The sequence below is a fragment of the Urtica dioica genome, chromosome 11, assembly GCF_054948205.1.
Source record: "Urtica dioica subsp. dioica isolate 48M chromosome 11, U.dioica_male_clone48M_v1_H2, whole genome shotgun sequence".
Taxonomy (NCBI): Eukaryota; Viridiplantae; Streptophyta; class Magnoliopsida; order Rosales; family Urticaceae; genus Urtica; species Urtica dioica.
Window position 1 is genome coordinate 15,022,339 of NC_142766.1, and position 22,941 is coordinate 15,045,279.

At 33.5% G+C, this 22,941-nt stretch overlaps 4 protein-coding genes and 1 pseudogene across 5 annotated transcripts; all 5 read right to left on the reverse strand.

Moving 5' to 3' along the window:
* Positions 1–2,538: 2,538 nt before the first annotated feature.
* LOC149381547 (putative glutathione S-transferase parA) lies at positions 2,539–3,871 on the reverse strand. Its single transcript, XM_089602112.1, has 2 exons — positions 3,410–3,871; positions 2,539–3,038 (listed from the first exon to the last, which is right to left on the reverse strand). The coding sequence occupies exons 1-2, from the start codon at positions 3,725–3,727 to the stop codon at positions 2,691–2,693; spliced, it is 666 nt and encodes a 221-aa protein (XP_089458238.1). The 5' UTR covers positions 3,728–3,871; the 3' UTR covers positions 2,539–2,690.
* Positions 3,872–4,965: 1,094 nt separating this feature from the next.
* LOC149381548 (putative glutathione S-transferase parA) lies at positions 4,966–7,368 on the reverse strand. The gene is made up of 2 exons (XM_089602113.1): positions 6,866–7,368; positions 4,966–5,508 (listed from the first exon to the last, which is right to left on the reverse strand). Exons 1-2 carry the CDS (start codon positions 7,181–7,183, stop codon positions 5,167–5,169), a joined length of 660 nt encoding a protein of 219 aa, XP_089458239.1. The 5' UTR covers positions 7,184–7,368; the 3' UTR covers positions 4,966–5,166.
* Positions 7,369–12,718: 5,350 nt separating this feature from the next.
* Positions 12,719–13,937, reverse strand: LOC149381549 (putative glutathione S-transferase parA). Its single transcript, XM_089630267.1, has 2 exons — positions 13,403–13,937; positions 12,719–13,307 (listed from the first exon to the last, which is right to left on the reverse strand). Exons 1-2 carry the CDS (start codon positions 13,718–13,720, stop codon positions 12,966–12,968), a joined length of 660 nt encoding a protein of 219 aa, XP_089486393.1. The 5' UTR covers positions 13,721–13,937; the 3' UTR covers positions 12,719–12,965.
* Positions 13,938–16,986: 3,049 nt separating this feature from the next.
* LOC149381550 (putative glutathione S-transferase parA) lies at positions 16,987–19,229 on the reverse strand (annotated as a pseudogene). Its single transcript, XR_016293827.1, has 2 exons — positions 18,901–19,229; positions 16,987–17,327 (listed from the first exon to the last, which is right to left on the reverse strand). The product of XR_016293827.1 is annotated as a putative glutathione S-transferase parA (transcript).
* An 894-nt stretch (positions 19,230–20,123) lies between these two features.
* Positions 20,124–21,814, reverse strand: LOC149381551 (putative glutathione S-transferase parA). Its single transcript, XM_089630327.1, has 2 exons — positions 21,424–21,814; positions 20,124–20,658 (listed from the first exon to the last, which is right to left on the reverse strand). Exons 1-2 carry the CDS (start codon positions 21,742–21,744, stop codon positions 20,317–20,319), a joined length of 663 nt encoding a protein of 220 aa, XP_089486453.1. The 5' UTR covers positions 21,745–21,814; the 3' UTR covers positions 20,124–20,316.
* Positions 21,815–22,941: the final 1,127 nt, after the last annotated feature.

Sequence of the window (22,941 nt, forward strand, 5' to 3'; positions counted from 1 at the left end):
ATCACGTCCATATATTTACATGTGTAAATTGACGTAAATACCCTACCATTTTATTTCAATGAAAGGGCAAAACATGTATGCCACGTCATCTTTATGACTATTATTTATCTAAAATTTACGAAACGTTAGCTATATAACAATTTCAAATATTTTAGTTGGTTAGTTACTTAATTTTTTGTTATTTTTATGAGACAAACGTATCAGACTCGACATTACATCTTTAATATAAAATTGTTTTAAATGGACAAATTAGCCGGCCTTTAATGTTTTTGGGACATTACAATTTACAATTTGTATAAAGCAACTTTATATAACGCAAAGACACAATATAAAGCAACATTCATCGGCAAGCAATTTTATAAACAGCAATGGTAACATTCTCAACGGTTACAATTTGTAGTTAAGAGTAAGAGTAATTTTTTTTTGGAGCTCTGTGGCATGGTTTAGTTTGGCAAAATAATTTTGTTAAGATTGTTCGAGTGAAACTGCAAGAAGTTGTTCAAAAAAATCGGGTTACTTGTGTTACATGTCCTCTCGCACGAACAGAATATGAAATATCATGTTTCCTATTCAAATATTTAAGGTGATATGTTCTCGGATATTTAGTTTCCGAGAATATCATATTCGCGAGAGATTTTTGTGTTAAAATAATAAAGCTCCTGGTGGGGTCGAAGTAGGTTAATCACTTTTATTAGGTAAATTCACATCGCCTTAAACCTCGAACTAGTCTATCTTTCTTGGATATCATCATGACAACTAGTTCTTGGTACTTGCAATTTATGGATCACTGTTTTGATCAGAGTTTATAAGTGAGTGTGTTTGCATTGACGTGTTTGATAATTTTTTTGAGAAGATTGGGTGAAACAGAGAGAGATTCTCTAATCTTAGGGGAGCTCGAATGTACATTTATTGGAGAAGTCGAAGACGGAGGTGTTTGGGAGGGAGTCATCAAACTTAATATTCATATTCCTTTGATTGATTGATATAGTGGATAGCTGTCACCAGGACGTATCAGTCCTCTTGAGTAGGTGGTTTATCGCTAAACAAAGTTACCAATTATGTTGTGTTCGTTATTGCTTTATATTTGTTTGATTATCACTTTAATTAAAACTGCCTATAAACAATCAATTGTTTTACCCATTAGTTGAATAACCTTCTTAATCACGCTAAGTCATTTCACTTTTAACCCTTAAGTTTGTTAAATTAGTTAAGAATAATTTCCACCCTCATTATGAACCTGTTAGTCGTTAACCACCACTAGAGATATCATAGACTTGTATTGCCAATTCTCTAGTTTATAACCCCACATTTTCATCCACGACATGCCCATTCGATGGAACTCCACCTAAGCCATATTGGAAAGAGTTATTCCGTACGCGACTGTGTTCACACACTTCTACTATATTGAGGTGGGAGAAATACAAATTAGAAAAGATGATTAGAAAGTGGTCAATGTTCTTATGGATTTTTCGAAGGTCTTCAATGATGCTACGAGACATCTATCCACTTATGAAAACCCGATGTCACCTCATGTCATGCACAAGGTGTTGGAGATTTCTGATACCTTCAAACAATACAAGTTTTATCCGATTCTCACATCCGTGGTCCAAACAATGAGAGCAACTTGGGTAAAAAAAAATTCCCGATGTGAAAGATTTATATTGTTTTGCTATTATTTTAGGTCCTAGAGTTAAATTTGCCAATTTCAAAATTATTCAAAATATGATAGGTGAGAATATGGACCTTGATCATGCATTTACACTTGACTCGGTCAAACATGAAGCACCGGTGGTGGTCGATGATGGAACTTACTCAACACGTGTAAACGTCAAAATGCGCAACTTCGCAAATCAATACGCAAGTTGATAGAAGCGTATGCAACTAGATAATGCTTAACCTTGGTTAAACGCTGAGAGATTTGTAAAATTTAAAGTCAACCTTAACAATATATTCGCGGTCAAAGTTAGCCCCAGCTAACCATAACCCATCTTTACCCTTTCTCGTCTCCTTCGTTTCTTTTTTATCTCAGCCTTCCGCCTCATGCTTATATCTTCCCATCTCCCCATGTTCATTTACGCCTCTTCAGAAATAGAAATAAATAGATGTTGCTTATGACACAAATATATTTCCTCTTTCACATCGCCTATTAAGAGAGTGACGTGAAAAAGCGCGTACACAACTATCGCTCGTAAAATTTAGATTCCAAATACAACTTTACTACCCCTTTCTTCCTCCATAGCGCTTTTTCCAATCTTGTCACTCGCCTCTCTCACGGTGGTCACGATCTCGTCGACTAGTGCGCTTCTTCTTATTCTTCTTCTTCTTCTTTTGTTTCTTAGTTACTCATATCTTGTTCTTATCTCTTTTATGTGATGTCTTTAGAATACTATTTCTCTATCTGAAAATTGACAACTAAAAATTAACGTCTGCTTTTTTAGGAGAGATTCCTGATAATATCCAATAAATTACTTTGTCTCTCAAATATCCTTGAACAAATATAAAATACGTGAAAATAATATTCATTATTATATTTAAAAGGGAAGCAGATAAAATAAAACATGTTGAGTCAGGTCTACAATATTTGACTATTCAAATATTTGAAACAAAACCCCAGAAAGAAAGGCAAGAAAACAAAGCAAGCAAACACACAACCAACTAGTAGTGTAGCAAAACCAGCAAGTGTTACTATTTCAAAGCGTCTTATAGTATTTTTCCTTGAGATACAATGCAAAATCATAGATCTTCTGGGAATCAGGAATTGATTTTGCCACGCTCTCCTTTTCCATGCATCTTTTAGTCCACTCCGATATCTTGGGACACTCGGTCTCTACACTGAAATGGGTAAAAGTTTCAAAGGTGTAGAACCAAGTCGTTATGGGAACAAGAGCAAGATCAACAAAGCCGAAGCTATCGCCGCCAAAATACGGCTTATCGCCGAGCTCTTCTTCCATGGTCTTCAAGCTCTCAATGAATTCTTTTTTTAAGCTGTTTTGCTCTTCCCCCTTTGTTTTCCACATCTTCCTACCACTGATATATATCTGCACATGTAGTCAGCCACAAATTTTAGTCCGTTAATAGCTCTATACATTTACTCTTTTAAAACATTAGTCCATTTTTATATACCATGTTCTATTAGCTCTCGTGCAGGGCTGGCTGACAGCCAAAATCATGTAGAAAAATGTCCAAAAGTAGTTATAATTTAAGCCCAAACATATTAAGTAGTCTAAATAAAAGTTTAAAAAAACCTATAAAATGAAATTGCTTCATGCCTCAAAAATCTAGAGCTGAGCCTAAACTCTCATGCCCAACTAACTAGTATGGTTGACTTTCAAGTCAGTCAACTCATTGGGGTAATTTGTCCACTGAAAAGCATCATTGATTAGTGAACTAATAATGGATCTTAACACACCTTCTTGTCAACAAAGTCGCCCCAAAACCTGGCCCGCGATTGTTCGTAAGGGTCGGAAGGAAGAAAGGGCGGAGAATTGCGGGCCCAAGCTTGGTCGATGTATTGGACGATATTGAGAGACTCGCAGATCGGTTTGCCGTTGTGTATGAGAACCGGGATGGTCTTGTGAACCGGGTTTGACTCCAAAAGCAAAGAGCTTTTGTCAGGCATGTTCTCTTCTTTAGCCTCGTACTCGATCCCTTTCTCGGCCAACGCGATTCGCACTCTTATCCCGTAAGAGCTCGGCCAGAAATCTAGCAACACCACTTTGTCTTCCATTTTTCTTTTTAAGAATAATTGTTAATCACTGCTATGCTTATAACAAAGAAAGATAGAGCAGATTATTTATAAATAGCAATGCAGCTCGACAAATTGCTTCGTCATTGCTTATGCTATGCTTTTAGGCACTTCCTACTATATTTGTTTATCCTGTAGTAGTACTCTGATTCCTTTTCTTTCAGAGGTTAATTAATGATTTCTCAAGGAATAATAGAGGAAACGTATTCATATACGTCATTTGAAGACAATTAGTTCAACCTTGTAGACCAAGAAACGACAAGAGAAAGAAGTAGAGTTAGAGCATCTGTACGATAAAATGATAAAAAAGGAATGTCATTATTAAAAGTTGATGTCTGTTTCTCTGATTATTTTAACATAAATTTCAGCAAATTTCTGTCCTCGAAATTGATTGATTGATTGGTTGCTTAATATAGTGTGTACGGTTTTCTAATTTTTGTGGTCTTATGGTATTGAGCTAGCTATTCATTATTCTGTAATAACAATATATTATTTACAACGAGATTCATACATTATAGGTAGCTCTAAGAACTACTCCAAAACTGAATTGCTCACCAAAAGTTTTATCAAGAAAATTATATTTGATTCTCGAAAAAATTATACAAAATTGATATCTGAAACTAACAAATTAATATAATAGTCAAAGTGTTAAGTTTTTAACAAGAAGGCTAGATTTATGCTCTCATTTTTTTTTAACAGTAGCATTAAAATTTTTGATGATTTATATTAGTGCTTTATCGCATTCAGAAAATTAATGATAAGTCGAAACAATTATTGAAACTTGGTATTTGCACATTCTTGTAATTTTTTTACTATTTCACTAATTTTAATAAACATGTCTTATTTTACAAATTTATTAATTTCGAGTGAATATTTAGCTATAACACCCTTTATTATAACTATCTTCTATGTGATTAATTGACAAATTTTTAACAAACTACTTGAACTTTCTGTAAAATGTAATATATATAATCTGTTTTATTTACTTTATCTCAACTATAATGTATTTGTTATAGAAAAAGTGGAAATTATCTCCAGTACCCTCTTTTAAAACTCAACCCTCAAATACTTTCTTTATTTTTTTTTCCGTAAGTACTTCTTTTTTTACAGTAATTTATTTGTTGTTTACAACCGTATTTAACTCATTTTTACTGTTGACAGTTTCTTTTAGGGGGGTTTTTTTTTTTTTTTCTTGTTTACAATTTCATTTAGAATAAGGGTAAATTGTCTAAAGATAAGTTATTTATGGGAGGTTTAAAAACATAAGCTATTCTAGAAACGGAATGCAATAAGCAACAAATACAACACCAACGCCAAAATCAAACCCACACACTACACTGAATTAACACCAAGTAGTAGTCTATTTTGTGCATTTTTAAACAAAGCTCATTTTTTTCAAAGCATCCCATGATAGGATTCTCTCAGAATCCGTACTTTTCCTGGAGAGTTAATGCATAACCATAGACCTTTTGGGGATCAGGAAGTGATTTTGCCACACTCTCTATCTCCATGCACCTTTTACCCCACTCCAATATCTTGGGAAACTCAGTCTCCGAGCTGAAATGAGCGAAAGTTTCAAAGGTGTAGAACCAAGTAATGGTGGGAACCAAGGCAATATCAACCAAGCCAAAGTTATCGCCGCCAAAGTATGGCTTTTCTCCGAGCTCTTCTTCCATGGTCCTCATGCTCTCAATGAATTCTTTTTTCAAGGCTTTTTGCTCTTCTCCGTTTGTCATAAACAGCGTACCACCAGGTGTGTATATCTGCACATAGTTGCCCACAAATTCAACAGTCAACATTGCACCTATAGATAATAATATGATAAATCATTTATGGGTTTTAGGCCTCTTTAATCCAAAACTCTATTATATATAGATTATGTCAAATCAAATAGTCTTTATTTCTAATTCAACACTCTATTTAGAAATATTCTTGTTTATTTATTTTAATAATAGTCAATATATCTCATTTCATCCATATATACTTCACTTGTGTCATTTATATTTAATGAATTTTTTTAATTCCTATTCATTTGACTTAAAGTTCAAATAATTTGGTAGACTATCAAATAAATGTGGGACCACAATATATTTTTTTTGTAAATAAATACATATCATATATAACATAAACATCACTACACAAATGCTAGAATGAAATAGTAATTAAAACACGTTACATATCCCAACATATTATTATTATTATTATTATATAAAGGAAAGGAAAGTGGAACTGTTCACAGAGACACTTTGCTATTATTTCTACATGAATCGCTCTTTAAAAATTTTATAATTACATGTCACTAAAAGATAATACAAAATTGCCACTTGATTTAGTAACGAAAAATTAACTTTGAAAACACGAAAATTTACAAATTTATCACTGTTTAAAATTATTAATTTGCAACTGTTTACAACTATTTTCTTAATACGGACACTTGGCTGTCGGCAAAAGAAAACAGCTAAAGCATATTAAAATTATCCAATTTCTTCTAAAACATGAGAAAATTTTCAAAACTTTAAATATAATCATATCTCCTATCAAATAGACAATAAGTTTCATCTCAAACATATACGGATTAAAACTCCTAATTAAAACTAGCAATAGCCCGCGGCAATGCGTGGGCAACTATCTCGTATATATATATCATATAAATTAGTGACAAAGATACAAATATAAATTATCATATAATCATATTTGTTTGTATTTCATTTTTTTAATTGCAATTTTTTACAGGATTTTTGTTTCTATTTATGCAAGTTATATATTTTCAATTCTGTTTGTACGTAGTGGAGATTTATAATTTTAATTTAATTTTTATTATTATTGTCTATCTCATTGAAATTAAATTTTATAACATAAACTCTAATCTGAATCATATACAATAGTTTTAAGAGTGATAATTATTTCAACTCTATTATTTTAAACTAATGAAAGTAATCTAATATTTTGGGGTTGGATAGATTGATAATTATTTGTATATAATGAAACTCTATATTCGAAGTTTTATTATTAATTTTCTTTAAGGTAAAGTGACAAATTGAGTTGAATTAGATACATCCTAACTTTATCACGTCAAATCACACTATATTTTAGAGTAGATTAGAGATGATCTTAACATACCTTATTGTCAACAAAGTCGGCCCAAAACCTAGCCCGTGATCGTTCGTAAGGGTCGGACGGAAGAAGCGGCGGAGAATTGTGGGCCCAAGCTTCGTCGATGTATTGGACGATGTTGAGAGACTCGCATATCGGTTTTCCGTTGTGTATGAGAACCGGGATCTTCATGTGAACCGGGTTCGACTCCAAAAGCAAAGGGCTTTTGTCAGCAAAGATTTCCTCTCTGATCTCGTGCTCAATTCCTTTCGCCGCCAATGCCATTCGCACTCTCATCCCATAAGGGCTTGCCCAGAAATCCAGCAAAACCACTTTCTCTTCCATTCCGTACCCTTTTTTTGTTTCTTCTCTTTTATTTTGTTAAGACTAAAAATAAAAGACTGATGCTTGTTGTGAAGAAAGATACAGGCGGGTGATTTATAGATTGCACTTAAAGATAAGTCAATGTTTAATTAAACAAACTCGTCGATTGTTTATTCTTTGGGTCGATCACTTATATATATATATATATATATAATATATATATTCTAAATCTGTAGACTGATTCTCTTTCTTACAGAGGTTGATAAATGATTTTTCAAGAAAAGAAGAGAGGAAACATATGCATATGCGTCATATAAAAAGAAATGTTCATTATTGTAAACCAAGCAATGAATCTGATTGGGAATGTTTATTATAACTTATTAATATCCTAAGCTTTTAAGAAGAAAAAAAAGGGTAAATTAGCAAAATAGCCAAATCAAACCTTTAACATTGCTAAATAGCCAAGGTTTTGTAAATACTAAGTAAATAGCCATTCGGATGACGTGGACGAATTGGATTTTTTTTCAATTCCAGTTTGTGCCCTTTTATCTTTTGAATCCGAAATTTTTTTAATTTTGAATTTTTTTTCTTGAATTTCAGAGTGATTAAAATTGGGTAGTTAATTTCGGATCTTTATTTTTAGCAACTGAATAAGTACGTGGGGTATTTATTCCTTATTTTGTTTCCATATATATATCTGGCGTTATTAATTTCTTTTTTCTTTAATCCGATTCTTTGTGTAATCATCTGTAAATAGTTGTAAATTATAGTGTAATCATCCGTAAATAGTTGTAAATTATAGTGTAATCAGTTGTAAATAACTGTAAATAATAGTATAAATAGTTATCACAATAATTAAAGTGGCAGTTTTTTTATTTTTAGGTTGAATATTGATATATTACGTATTTTAAGCAGTTAAGACATTCAAATCTTTTTATTTTAGGCAGTTTAGTTTTAAATTTGAATTATCCAGTCAATCTAAATAATAATTCCCTATTAATTAGTATTTAGTTATGAGATTACGTGTATTTAGTCTTTAATGGTATAGAATATCTGATCAAATATGAGTATATTACGTGTACTAGACATATAAGCTATTTAAATGAGTGTACTGTAAATGAGTGTTAATATATACAACTTTCAGTAAATACTTTGCACATAACACAAAATTTATACCATTTTTGAAGTAAATAACCGTATACTATAGTCAACAATATATAAATTTGCAGTAAAAACTGTGTAAATACAATGTCACATTAAATACAGCAACACGAATATACAGAACTATAAATTGTAGGGGGCACAAAATTTGTTAATTAATATGTCTCTACATCTACTTAGGTATCCCGTAATTTTGATCGGCATTTTCTCTGACCGACTTTCCTCGCCATATTATCATTCTGTGTACACAAGAAAATGAAGATTGTGTAAATATTTGTAAACAACTCATTTCCATACTATTTGCTAGAATCATGTAAATAGATGTAAATAACATTGTAAATCTCATGTAAATATAATGTAGTCAACGTACAAAAATGGTCGCTTCACAAAATGATAAAACTTGAAAAATGGGTCCGATTTACACAAATTTGTGGGTATTCAATAATCGAATCAACAAATTTTTGTTTTTTTGGGTAAATCTCTTTCAAAATAAAGTAAATACTAATCTATATATGCGTACCTGTATGTATATTCGGTATAACCATACACGACAAGATTTACACATCTAGCCATTTAAAATCGAACCCCCAAATCTTGTATGCAAATTCCTAGGGTTTAAGGCAAAAAACTAGGATTAAAATAAGCAATACATGAACATTAACTATTGACCCTTTATCCTAGAGGAAGAAGAACAAGAAAAAATTCATGTTATTCAATAACCGATCCAAAAAACCATGTTATCTCTTTTATTTTTGTGTAAATCTTTGACGAAAAATAGTAAATACGAGTTAAAAAAGCAAGAACCTCTACACATGCATATCAGATTTAGATTCAGCAACCAGATTTCTCATCGGGGAAGAAGAAAAGATTTTCGTCGGGGAAGAGAGTAGCGTTTTTGGAAAAATTTTGGGAGAGCTTTTTTTTTTATGACCGAGAGAAATGCAATGAAGGTGAGCGGTTTTCAAATATATGTGTTTAATGACCTTGATTCTCGGAAATCCTGATTTCCTTTGATTTTTTTTTATATTCAGCAGTAATGACGATTGGGCGGGAAACAATATGGGCATTTTCGTAAACTTTGACGTGCAATTAAATACAACTGGCTATTTACTTAATATTTACAAAACCTTGGCTATTTAGCAATTTCTAAGGTTTGAGTTGGCTATTTTGCTAAATAATTGAAAAAAAAAAATTGGTATTATATACATTTTATTGACTTACACACACCCGTTGGAAACAGGAAAAAAAAAACAATTATTTAGCAAAATAGCCAACTCAAACCTTTAAAATTGCTAAATAGCCAAGGTTTTGTAAATACTAAGTAAATAGCCAGATATCATTTAATACACTCCTAAATTTACAAAAACACCCAAATGATTCCCGCCCATAATCACAGCAGTTGACTTAAAAAAAAACGTGATTCCGAGATTTGAGGGGAGTAATAATTGCATATTTAAAACTGATCAACTCACAACCTCTTATCACACGGTAATTAAGAAAAAAAAAATTTCTCCCAAAAAAAAATTTCAACTCGCGTCACTTTCTCCGACGAATTGCATCCATCTTCTCCGACTACCGATTTCGGCGAGGGGATCTCAAACATGTATGCATGTGTAATTTATTCCAATTGTAACTCGTTTTTACTAATGTTCAACATCGATTTACACATTAAAACATGGAAAAAGTGTTTTTTTAGGAATCGGTTTTGAAATAAGATGGTATTGCTTATTCTTCTTCCTCTGTGTAATGAATCAATGGATTTTTGTTCATTTATCCGAAAAATTTCACAGGTTTGGGTATGATGTCTAAAACTTGATGTGTTATATCTAGATCTTGTTGAGTAGTGTATTGATTCTGTTTTAATGTGTGTTAGTGTATGAGTAATACCATTGTAAATGTGTTTGAAGAATTCGTGTCTTTGGATATTAGAAGGAAATATGATTGACATATTTTGCAGTAAATATGTGTAAATGTCAGACATGCCCAGATTATTTGTAAGTCATTATTTACACGTAATACCATTGTAAATGAGTTTAAAATTGGTGTTTTTGGATTTACAAGGATGTCGGTCAAACAAACAATCATGCTCATAGCCGCCACAGGAACATCTTTTATGTGCGTTATAACAGCATGTAAATATACGTAAACAACAGCATGTAAATATACTGCATTATAACAGTATGTAAATAAACGTAAATACATTAATAAACTGGGATGAACCTGGCGTGAAAGAGAGATATAACAACGTTTGAAATATATGTGCGTTAGAAACAAGAAATTTAAATAATAAAACGGGACAAGATAAATCATGCAGTAAATATAAGAAAATAATATAATAGGAAACAAATAAATTGCCAAGGTTCAACGTCCAAATTAGTTCCTAAAATAAAGGGAATCATTAAGTTGACTAAATCATGTTCACACTTATATGAGGAATTTAAATTAAAAAAAAAACCGGGAAGTTATATAATCAGAAATTTCATAAACATTCGAAATTCAAACGCAACAGGGGTAAATTTGGAAATGAAAAAACATATTATTGGGTCACGTCATCCGAGTGGCTATTTACTTAGTATTTACAAAACATTGGCTATATAGCAAATCATAAGGTTTGATTTGGCTATTTTGCTAATTTACCCAAAAAAAAAGTAAAGTAAAGTTATATGAGCATCTTTGACTTCATATTAAAATCTATTAAAAAAAAGGAACGTTATTATTCAAGTGTAGCCTTTTCTTGATTAATTGCTTGCTTAATATCTAAGAAAAAGTTTTTTTTTAATCTAAAGATATATATATATTTTTTTACCTAATAATTATTTTTGCTGAGAATGGAATATGTCCATGCGTTCCTGTTTGTGTCTAAGGCTCTGTTTGGTATTGGAACTGTTTTGTCATCACAGAGATTCTTAGAATTGAAACTTATGGTGATTGATCTTAGAATTTGTTGACCGGTAAAACTAGTACAACAATATCTTACGAAAATACACAGATTCCGAGTATGAGGACTCTGAGTACTAAAGTGATTTAGGCAAGACTTTCTCTTTATACCGACGAATCTAATACAAGAGAGCAGTGTTTACAAAAGGTTCTAAGTAGAAGAAAACAAGAAAAGCATTAAAAAATCTATGTCTTGAGAATCTTCGTAAGTTCCTATTTATACTCGTATGGGGTTGCTTCCTTTACCACATGGTCGTGGGCTCTGACGGTTATTCTGGGGAACGTGGGGTGATCAATCTCACGTTCTAGACGGTTTTTTGGTAACTGCCGTTTTCCTTTCGCTGAGGTGGACGATTACTACTCTTTGTATGATTTTGGAACTGTTGAGGTGTGCGTTTTAGGAATTTGAAACATGTTTTCTTTTGGTTTGACTAGTCTTTGACCTACGGTCTTCTCTTCTCTCCGAAGTTCTGATCGGTAGGTTTCGTTCTTATCTTATGAACGGGTCGTTCCTTTTCAATGGTTAACTCTTAGGTCTATTTTACCTGAGTTCGGTGCTGGATTCTGTGTTCTGCTCGGGGTTCCGACTACTATGCTCGGTGTTTGAGCAAATTATCCCGTAACAGAATTGAATAGAGATTCTTGGATTCTGAAAATATACTTGGTGTCCTCCTCTGTGTGTAAGTGTTCTTTTCATTTGATGGATACCAAGGTGGTGTTTTTATTTCAATTATAAATATTTATTGCAGTTGTAAATATGAGATGTGTATACAAAGCTGCGAACCCTCAATGATCGCCTTGCCTTGATGACCCACGAGTCAACGACGCCTCTATAAATACCCTCTCAACGATGCGCCTCTAAGGCAAATCTCTGCCCAAATCACATCTCGAGTTGTCTCTATCTCTCTTTTAATTCTAGAGGCAAGACTTGTACCATGTCACACATTTTTTTTTATCTAAACTAATATTGAGCGTCAGAGTGTGCGTCGGGAGAAATCTTTATGCGCCCTCTTAGCTCATTTTTCTTGTCTTGCTTATGTGATAGTAACCGAAAATCGACTTTCCAGCTAAGAGAAGACAAAGACCGACGTGAGTCCGTGGTCACTTTAGCGATCGTGGCATTTCAGGATTATCCCTCTTTGCAACGGTCCTCTCGAGTCCAATGGAGAAGATTTGTTGTTCTTATCACGGCCCCGAGGTCTCTTTAGCGATCGTGGTATTTCAGGCTTATCCCTCTTTTCCACGTTGTTCTCGAGATCACCAAAAGAGTGACGCCAACGACTCATACAGGCATACAGCACATCTGACGAATCCCCATCGTGCTAGGTGTGCCTCAAGTGTTGATTCAAATATCATCATTACCAATTTCAATCTAAAGTATCTCTGTTATCTTATTCTTATATAGTATTTCAATGCTATAATGGCCTTTTACCCAAGTTTTAATAATTAAAAAATAAATAAAAATTGAAAGTGTGCTACACATAAGATGAGACTTTTTCCAGCTTACTTAAGCTAGTAGGTACAAGTACAAGGATGTGCCGAACTCCATCCAAGGTAAAGACGTACTTTAGACAACTTTATATTCATTGGAAATTTTTAAAAGAAATGTCATAACTCATAACAAAACCGATGCCAACAACAAAACCATCTAGTAGTAACTCACAAAAATTGACATCATTTCAAAGCGACACATTGTTGTGCTCTCTCAGAATCCGTACTTTTCCTGGAGAGATAATGCATAACCATAGACCTTCTTCGAATCAGGAAGTGATTTTGCAACACTCTCTTTTTCCATGCACCTTTTAGCCCACTCCCAGAACTTGGGACACTCAGACTCTACGCTGAAATGGGCAAAAGTTTCAAAGGTGTAGAACCAAGTAATTATGGGAATTAAAGCAATGTCAACGAAGCCAAAGCTATCGCCGCCAAAGTAGGGCTTTTCTCCGATCTCTTTTTCCATGGTCCTCAAGCTCTCAATGAATTCTATTTTTAAGCCCTTTTGCTCTTCCCCTTTTGCCATCCACACCTTCCTACCCGTGCCGTATATCTACACATTAAATACGTGATCTTCTTCAAGGACAACCATTTCTATAAGCAATAAGCAACATTGACTAATAAATCAATCATGGATCTTTAACATACCTTATTGTCAACGAAGTCAGCCCAAAACATTGCTTGCGATCGTTTGTAAGGGTCGGAAGGAAGAAGCGGCGGAGAATTGTGGGGCCAAGCTTGATCGATGTATTGGACGATATTGAGAGACTCGCAAACCGGTTTGCCATTGTGTACGAGAACCGGGACGGCCTTGTGAACCGGGTTTGACTCCAAAAGCAGAGAGCTTTTGTCGGCCAAGTTCTCTTCTCTAGCCTCGTGTTCGATCCCTTTCTCGGCCAAAGCGATTCGCACTCTCATCGCGTAAGAGCTTGGCCAGAAATCAAGCAACACCACTTTGTCTTCCATTTTTCTTCTCAAGGATAAAAATTAAACAATGCTAATGCTATGCTTATAACGAAGTAAAACAGAGCGGGTAATTTATACATAGCAATGCAAGTTGACCAATTGCTTCGTCATTGCGAATATGGCTAACACTTCTTACCCTTTTTGCACTGAAAGAAAAGTCAAGGTTGATCAGCTTCGTCGTTGCTTACGCAAAGACTAATTCTATTTTATTTTTATTTTATTTGCTCTGAAGACCAATTCTGTTTTTGTATGGCTCTTTTTCTTCCAGCTAGTGATTTATGATTTTTCAAAGAATGGATGGAGGTAACGTAAGCATGTACGTCATTTACTAGAAAAGTCGGATCTTGTAGACTTGCAGTTGTAACTTGTAAATGAATCTGGTCATTCCGATAAAAAAAAAAAATTAAAAAAAAATGAATCTGGTCATGAATATTATTATACAATCTTGAGATCTTGATCTATTTGATAATCTATAAATTTTATTGACTACAGTCACTACTAGGGATGACAATTTGACCCGTTACCCGCGTTCCGATCCGTTACCCGATTTATTCGGGTCGGGTAATACCCGTTCTTTTTGTGTAAACGGGTGATACCCGTTACGGTTTTAACGGGTCCGGGTACGGGTAACAGAATAGTCATCCCGTACCCGGTTACCCGGGACCCGACCCGTTAACTTTTAAATATTTAAAAAGATAATAAATTTTTATATGTTGCAATGAAGATGACCAAATTTACAATGAAGATGATCAATTTGCAATGAAGATTTCTTTTGTATTTTTTATTTATTTATTTTGAATTTTAGTGTTTTTTATATTGTAGTAGCACTTTGATATTTTTCACCTAAAATTTATTATTTTTAAACTTTATATTGTTGATGAATTTTTATTTTATAACCGGGTAAACGGGTAAGCGGGTCTACCCGACCCGCTACCCTTTTTTTAAACCGGGTAACGGGTCTAATATTTTTAACCCGCTTACCCGGCGGGTATCCCCGTTATCCGGCCCGTCTCAAAATCCGGGTAAACGAGTCCGGGTAACGGGTAAAAAATTATAGTGGGTACGGATAACGGAATAGGTGTACCCGGCTTTACCCGTACCCGTTGCCATCCCTAGTCACTACACTACACTTGTTGATGTAATAGACAAAACAAGATAAGTGACTTTATTATGTAGACTAGACCATCTATATGATAAAATGTAGAAAAAAAAATTTATTTATAATTATCAAATCCCTTAGATGTTGCACGAAACAATAAATGATTTTATTTAAACTAGAGGACATGTGTGATGACTGATGAGTCTATGTCTTCCTTTTTTTTTCTTTACTCTTTTCGCTTCTTCTTTTTCATAATGAAGTAATATAAATGAAAAAAAAAAAAGAAAAAAAAAGTGATGTGCTTATTATGAAGAAAGATATGTGCGAGCAAAGGTGAAGCTACATGGAGTTCAAGGTGGTCAAATGCCTTTTGAACTTTTAAAAATTGTAAATTTTTATATTTTTTTACCCAAATTTATGCTTTTTTTTAATTTGTCACTCTTTTTTTTTTTTTTTTTGCCATGACTTCAATTGCTAATTTTGTCACTGTGTGCGGGAAGAGTCCACTGAAACGTAAGTCAACGTTACCAACTTCGTCATTAATTATGCTCTCTTAGTCACTTTTATTTGTCTAATCGGATTCTGTAGTCTAATTCTCTTCCAGATGTTGCTTAAATCTAGAATTAAGAATATATGAAACGTATGCATATATACGTTATTAACAATGAAAGTTCAATCTTGTAGAGCAAGAAATAAATCTGGTCGTGAATGTTACTATCTTAGCTCTTAAATATATCTGATAATCTACTTCAAAAAAAATATCCGATAGTTGTGGGTGTACAATTCGACTCCCTTAAAATAAATTATTAACGGGCTGAACGGCCTACTAATCCTCGAAAGCTCATGTGGACCAAACGACATGAGAAATAATGTAAAAACAATGAGGTTGTCGTTTGAACATATCTAATCTTGTCTTTCTCGAGAAAAAAACCGAACCATGCCACTACTACGATATATCCAACATATGCTTGGTGGAAGTCTTTTTTTTATGCGATCAGGTGTCATTTGTGGCTACATACAATAAGCAAGTTAATTGGGCCCGGCCCATATCCTACTTCACAATTTCGACCCGTCTTTAACAAGAAGCAATCACGAAGTCAACATGGGACGCGCTACTCCGCCTCGAGACTCGGAGTTGTTGACGATTTCCACCTAGCTCTTCAACCAGGCGATGTAATGTGACGGGACGAGAAGCGATGAAGGACGAAGTCACCAACACGTGTACACAAAGATTGCGTACTTCATCGACCTATAAATTCATGTGTTACGTGAATAAATGCACGTTCTTTTTGCTATTATTATTTACGCTCTTTCTTCTCAATTGTATCTTCGAGCTCGTCATCCACATGTGTGATTGTTGAGCTTGGCATTTGTAAATTGAGATCACATCATGAATACAATCGTTTTTATTCCCTTTTCAATCAAGTTTTCTTCACTGTATCAATTTTATCTTGTTTCCTAATGACGACTTTCAGAGATATACACTCTGTATATAAAACAACACAAACATTTTTCTCCTTTGTTTTCTCGTGATTGTTGAGTCTCGAAAACGACATCAACAATAATCTATAGTTTTATTGACTATATTTGCTGATGAAGTTGGAGACTTTCTTTCGAAAAAGTATTATGTGATGTGATGTCTATTTTGGTGTGATGAGTTATACATTGAATTTAGCAAATTCTTATATCTTGAAATTGATTTATTGGTTGCTTGATATATAATTGATTTACAGTGCTCTTATGTGGCTTTACATGTTTTTTGTTTTAAACAGAAAACGTTAAAGAAAAATCTTGAGATATGAAATACCATACCACCAATATTAAGGATTCGGATTTCTCGCGGATGACTTGCTTCCAAGAACCATCGGAGAACAAAGAGCTTCTAGTTCTGTGGCCAAACTTTGCGAGGCGTAATCATGAAAATATTGTAGGTTCTTATGCAAAAGAGCTATGTTTCCTTTTCTTGGTAAGTGCAAAGATCATGGTAGTTCTTGCCCAATTTAGAGTACATGCAAAACGTGATTTCACGGCATTTGATGGAGCCCGGATTTATGGTCGGGGCAAATTGATTAATTAAAAATTATTTTGAATTTTGTAAGAGGTGTGTGCAAATAAAAGTGACACTGTTATTTTCAAAATTTTCAAAGCGCCCAATAGCTGTTTTATCTTAGAATCCATACTTTTCCTGGAGAGATAATGCATACACATAGACCTTGTGAGAATCAAGAAGTGATTTTGCAACACTTGTCTTTCCATGCACCTATTAGCCCACACCCAAAACTTGGGACACTCTGACTCTACGTTGAAATGGGCAAAAGTTTCAAAGGTGTAGAATCATGGAATGATGGGAGCTAGAGCAATATCAACGAAGCCGAAACTATTGCCGCCAAAGTAGGGCTTTTCTCCGAGCTCTTCTTCCACGGTCTTCAAGTTCTTAATGAATTCTTTTTTTATGCTTTTTTGCTCTTCCCCTTTTGTTTTCCACAAATCCCAGCCAATATTGTATATCTGCGTAGTCAACCCACAAAGTTTAGTATATCAATCCAAAAATAAGAGGATGAGAGTGTGTAGTACTACAATTTGACAATAGCGATGATAATCTTTTACCCGATGCTAATTAAAGAAATGGGGCATTGTCGATTTTTCACCATCTACCGACAACCGAATGTGTAACACTTTTTCATGCTTATATTAGGGGGCATTTGCAGCCCGGTAGATATGAGCTAGGAATGACATTATTACTTTATACTCGTTTACTTGCATGTTATCCGGTCTAAACAAATCGAATAATCCCCGTTTGAAACAGGTTGATGGGTAAACATGTAATATTCATTAAATTTTAAACTGATGTAAGTACATCTATATAAAACGTTAATCCGGTCAGTTAGAATTTTTTTTTTTTCTTGAATTAGATATCATCGTATCCTTTAAATTATTTGTTGCGTAACTATCAATTCCAATTTGTTTCAGTAGTCTCACTTTACACTATATTTTCGCTTTAAATTTGTAATTTTCATTTATATTTCTTTTTTTTGTGAATGGCTAGTGGATACTCGATTTTCACACCCGCCACCCATCAAGGATACACGTTACCCGACCCATTTGAGAAGACGGGTTAATGCATACGAATTAACATGTATTTTTTTTTGTAGTGGGTACAGGTATAGGAACTCGTGCATCCATTCACTTGTACCCATTGTCATTCTTAATTTGAACTCATGACGACATTTTAGAGGTGATTGTGAAATTATCAAAAGACCAAACTTGAAATTAGTTTCTTTATCAAAGCACTTTATTTTCCTCTCGTTTAGATCTCTTTTCTACCAAAATCAATCAATTTCCTTTGTAAGTTTATATATAACTTTCATGTATCAACTATGCACATATCAACTATCAAGACAACAATGTCGAGTGCAAATTAGATTAATAAGATATCAATTTTTCTGATTAATTTGAGATATTTGGGATCGTAATATTTATAAAGTCATTTTATATAGAAATTTGTAACTAACTAAGTCATTATAAACTTAACGTTTGAGATATAGCCAACGTTTGAAAATTTTAGAAAAAATAGTCAAACAGATGAGGTTGCACTTGAATAACCCATTTGAATTTTCCATTTTGTCTATTTTTTAAAACTTTTTTTTTGCTACAGTTCGTCACACACACTCTTTCATATAGTTTTTTTTTCTCATCAAAACTTCAAAAATCTATATCTTCCTCATATGAACTCGAAATTGAGTGATTCCAAATCCTACGAATTCGTGCTGATGAGAGATTCAAAAATAGATCCATTGTCATTAATTTTCGATTTTTTAGATTATTCACATTTTTTTGTTAATTATAAAATGTTAATGAGGATATTTACGTCAAATATAATTGTCATTAGCTATTTTCCTAAACGTTTGCAAACATTGGCTACATCCCAATTTTATAGTTTAGTTTTGGCTATAAATCTACAACGCCCTTTTATATATCATTTCAATTAGCTCTTATGCCTAAATAGCTTGTATTGATTTTATGCATATATATATATATAATTTTCTGAAGTAGGGACTCCTCAAAAGAAGAAGAAATATACCTTATCGTCAACGTAGTCAGCCCAAAATCTGGCCCGAGATTGTTCGTAAGGGCTGGACGGAAGAAGCGGTGGAGAGTTGTGGGCCCAAGCTTGGTCGATGTATTGGACGATGTTGAGAGACTCGCATATCGGTTTTCCGTTGTGTATGAGAACCGGGACGGTCTTGTGAACCGGGTTCGACTCCAAAAGCATAGAGCTTTTGTCGTCCAAGTTCTCTTCTTTTGCCTCATATTCAATCCCTTTCTCGGCTTACGCTATTCGCACTCTCATCACGTAAGGGCTTGACCAGAAATCCAGCAACACCACTTTGTCTTCCATTTTCTTAAACCTTTTTCGCTTCTCTTATTAATTTGTTGTTTAACAAGTAATATGAAAAAAAAAAAAAAAAAAAAAAAAAACAAGGCTCTGCTTATTATGAAGAAAGATGAGTGGGGGAATTCTAATTTATAGATCAATGTTACCAACTTTCGTCATTGATTATGGCTCTTAGTCACTTTTATTTGTCTATTTGGAATGTGTTGTCTAATTCTCTTTCAGATGTTAATTAATGATTTTAGAATAAAAAAAAAAAAAAAATAGAGGAAACGTATGCATATACGTTATTTGCAATGGAAGTACAATATTGTAGAACAAGAAATGAATCTGGTCATGAATGTTACTATCTTAGCTCTTATATATTTCATAAAAGTTTTATTTTGACTATACAAATGTGTTGATGAAGTTGTAGACTTTCTTTCAAAAAAGTATTTTGTAATGTGATGTCTGTTTTGGTGTGATAAGTTTTACATAAAATTTAGCAAATCTTTAGCTCTTGAAATTGAAATTGATTGGTTGCTTGTATATAATTAATTTACGATTTACGATGCTCTTTGAAATCCAATCTCATGCTTATGTGGAGCTTATGTGTGAGAAGCAACTCATATTGTTATTGCATTGTAGGCAACTTGAAATATCATAATCATTATGGCAATGATGTTCATATATGACATCAATGCTCACTAATATTTTTATACAAAAATAATATAAAGTATATATAAAATAAATAAAAAAAGAAATAATATATCTTAAAATAATATTATAATTGACAACTTTTATGGATGTCCACATTTGAGTATTTTATCTAATACATGTCTATGAATAATATAAAAATAATATTTAATAATACATAATATATATGATGATGTGTCGTGAGTGAACATCTTTTAAAATTGGAGTTGCTCTTATGTAGCTTTATATGGTTTTTTTTTACACAGAAAATCTCGAGGCAAAATCTTAAGATATGAAATACCACACCACCAAACTTAGAAGTTATTACAACACTCTAAAAATATATTTATAACACACTAGCAGTGAAGAAGAAATAAAAGTGACATTATTTAAATTTTACAAAGCGTCCAGTAGTAGTTTCCTTTGCTCTTAGAATCCATATTTTTCCTTCATGGCTAATGCATAACCATAGACCTTCTGTGAATCAGGAAGTGATTTTGCCACACTCTCCTTTTCCATGCACCTTTTAGCCCACTCCAGTATCTTCGGACACTCGTTCTCTAGGCTGAAATGGGCAAGAGTTTCGAAGGTGTAGAACCAAGTAGTAATGGGAACAAGAGAAATATCAATAAAGCCGAAGCTATCGCCGCCGAAGTAGGGCTTTTCTCCGAGCTCTTCTTCCATGGTCTTCAAGCTCTCAATGAATTCTTTTTTCTCGTTCTTTTGCTCTTCCCCTTTGGCTTTCCACATCTTCTTGGCAGTGCCGTATATCTATGTAGTTGGCAAGACATTAATCCAAAGATATTCGGAAATAGAGCACGTACGTTTACTCTTTTGAACATTCAATACAGCAGCTATATATAATATTCTTCGATGCAATGTTGAAAATCAGTGAAAATTTTGGCAATTAATCGTCAAATTTTTTTCCACCTATAATATTTCTTCCTGGCCGGAAATCCGAAATTCGTGCGACATTTAGACGAAATTTTTAATAACAAATTCTGTTGAAACCTGGTTAAAATTTGAGAAACTTCTGCAAAATTTACAATATAGATTGTAATTTGTGTTTTCGATATTCTTAATGCAGGCATTTCTGTAAAATCAAAGTATCAGTCTCAAAACTACACGCATTATACTAATAGTTGCTATGATGCCAAATTAAAATTCACAAAAGAGATGCACAATTGTTTAATCATTTATTTAGGGAAAAGAAAAGATTGAAATTAAGTTCCTTTTTTCCCCTAAAAAAAACAAAAAACAAAACCTAAGATCCTTTCACGTCAATTTGTGTGTGTGTATGTGTGTGAAGGAAAAATCAAGTCACGCCGTCAAATTTAATTTATTAAGAAATTAGTACGAACAAGATGTCCACTGTAAATGAGATTAACCGAAATCCATTCGCTGATTAATTTGAGATATTGGGAGTTAAATTATTATATAATAATTCACTTAGCTCTCTCATCATGCCACTTTCAAGTCCAACTCATCAACAGTCTTATACATACAAGATATAAGCATCAATGGCTCTTAACACACCTTCTTATCAATGAAGTCTGCCCAAAACCTGGCCCGCGATCGTTCGTAAGGGTCGGAAGGAAGAAGCGGCGGAGAATTGTGGGCCCAAGCTTGATCGATGTATTGGACGATATTGAGAGACTCGCAAACCGGTTTGCCGTTGTGTATGAGAACCGGGATGGTCTTGTGAACCGGGTTCGACTCCAAAAGCAGAGGACTTTTGTCAGCCAAGTTCTCTTCTTTGGCCTCGTGTTCGATTCCTTTCTCGGCCAACGCGATTCGCACTCTCATCCCGTAAGAGCTTGGCCAGCAATCTAGCAACACCACTGTGTCTTTGGCCATTTCTTAGCTTCTTTTTTTTCCCCTTTTTGTTTTTAGAGTGAAAATAAAGCACTAGAATTGCGTGCTCATTATGTAGAAGCTAAAGCATCGAGGCGAGTAGTTTATAAAGACATGTCAAAGTGGACCAACTACATCTTTGCTTATGCTTTTTTGGGTCCCATTGATGCCTTTTCTTTTTAACATGTGAAAAACACTGGTTATTATAAAGATGAGAAAGAAAAACAAAAAATTACCTCCATAACCATAAGATATCGCGAGGTATTTTGAAATTTAATCATGGTAAATGTGTCAGAAATAGTGGCAAATAGTAAATAACCAGTGGTCCCAATCCCAAAGTGATACGTAGAAATTCTCAAGAGCTAAATAACCACACACCTAATTTGTAGGAAATCAAGATCACAAAACTCAAGTTTCTTTTATTTTAATTAATTTAAAAGGTTTCTATTTCTTCTTTTTCTTTTTTATTTTGAATTTTTCCTAAAATAATTTATTTGAAAAAAAAAATGGACCCTCCTATGAAATCATTTTCCATTTGGGAAATCACAGATACCTGATATATTTATGCTCATTCCAGAAATACTGATTTCCAAAAAAAAAACATGGAAATGTCAAATGAAATTATAGAAAGTAGGGGTGAAATCAGTTCGGTTCGATTCGGTTTTGGATCAATTTGAAAATCGAAACCGAATTTTCGGTTTTGAAAATTTTGGACCAATGACCGAACCGAATTGGTCCAAAACCGAAAATCATTTAACCGAAAATTCGGTTAACCAGTTTTGTAAAACCGATAACTGAATTTAAGAATCGATTCAGTTATCGGTTTTGAAAATCCAAAAATTCGGTTATCGGTTATTTAACCGATTTTTTTTAATCTAGTTTTGAAACCGGATAACCAATTTTAAAACCGGATAACCGATTTGGATAATTGTAACATCTTTAAATTTGGTCATCCAATTTTGAAACCGGTTAACCGAAAAAATCGGTTAACCGATTTCAAAATTGGATGACCAAATTTAAAGATGTTACAATTATCCAAATCGGTTATCCGGTTTTAAAATTGGTTATCCGGTTTCAAAACTAGATTAAAAAAAATCGGTTAAATAACCGATAACCGAATTTTTGGATTTTCAAAACCGATAACTGAATCGATTCTTAAATTCAGTTTCGTTTAACCGAACCGAATTTTTGGTTTGATGA

Excerpts from the sequence above, each read along its gene's own strand:
- LOC149381549 (XM_089630267.1), bottom strand. The coding sequence starts at position 13,720 with ATGGAAGACAAAGTGGTGTTGCTTGATTTCTGGCCAAGCTCTTACGCG. Across the intron at positions 13,308-13,402 it reads CTGACTTCGTTGACAATAAG|ATATACGGCACGGGTAGGAA; the intron begins GTATGTTAAAGA and ends TTTAATGTGTAG.
- LOC149381548 (XM_089602113.1), bottom strand. The coding sequence starts at position 7,183 with ATGGAAGAGAAAGTGGTTTTGCTGGATTTCTGGGCAAGCCCTTATGGG. Across the intron at positions 5,509-6,865 it reads CCGACTTTGTTGACAATAAG|ATATACACACCTGGTGGTAC; the intron begins GTATGTTAAGAT and ends AACTATGTGCAG.
- LOC149381551 (XM_089630327.1), bottom strand. The coding sequence starts at position 21,744 with ATGGCCAAAGACACAGTGGTGTTGCTAGATTGCTGGCCAAGCTCTTAC. Across the intron at positions 20,659-21,423 it reads CAGACTTCATTGATAAGAAG|ATATACGGCACTGCCAAGAA; the intron begins GTGTGTTAAGAG and ends CCAACTACATAG.
- LOC149381547 (XM_089602112.1), bottom strand. The coding sequence starts at position 3,727 with ATGGAAGACAAAGTGGTGTTGCTAGATTTCTGGCCGAGCTCTTACGGG. Across the intron at positions 3,039-3,409 it reads GCGACTTTGTTGACAAGAAG|ATATATATCAGTGGTAGGAA; the intron begins GTGTGTTAAGAT and ends CTACATGTGCAG.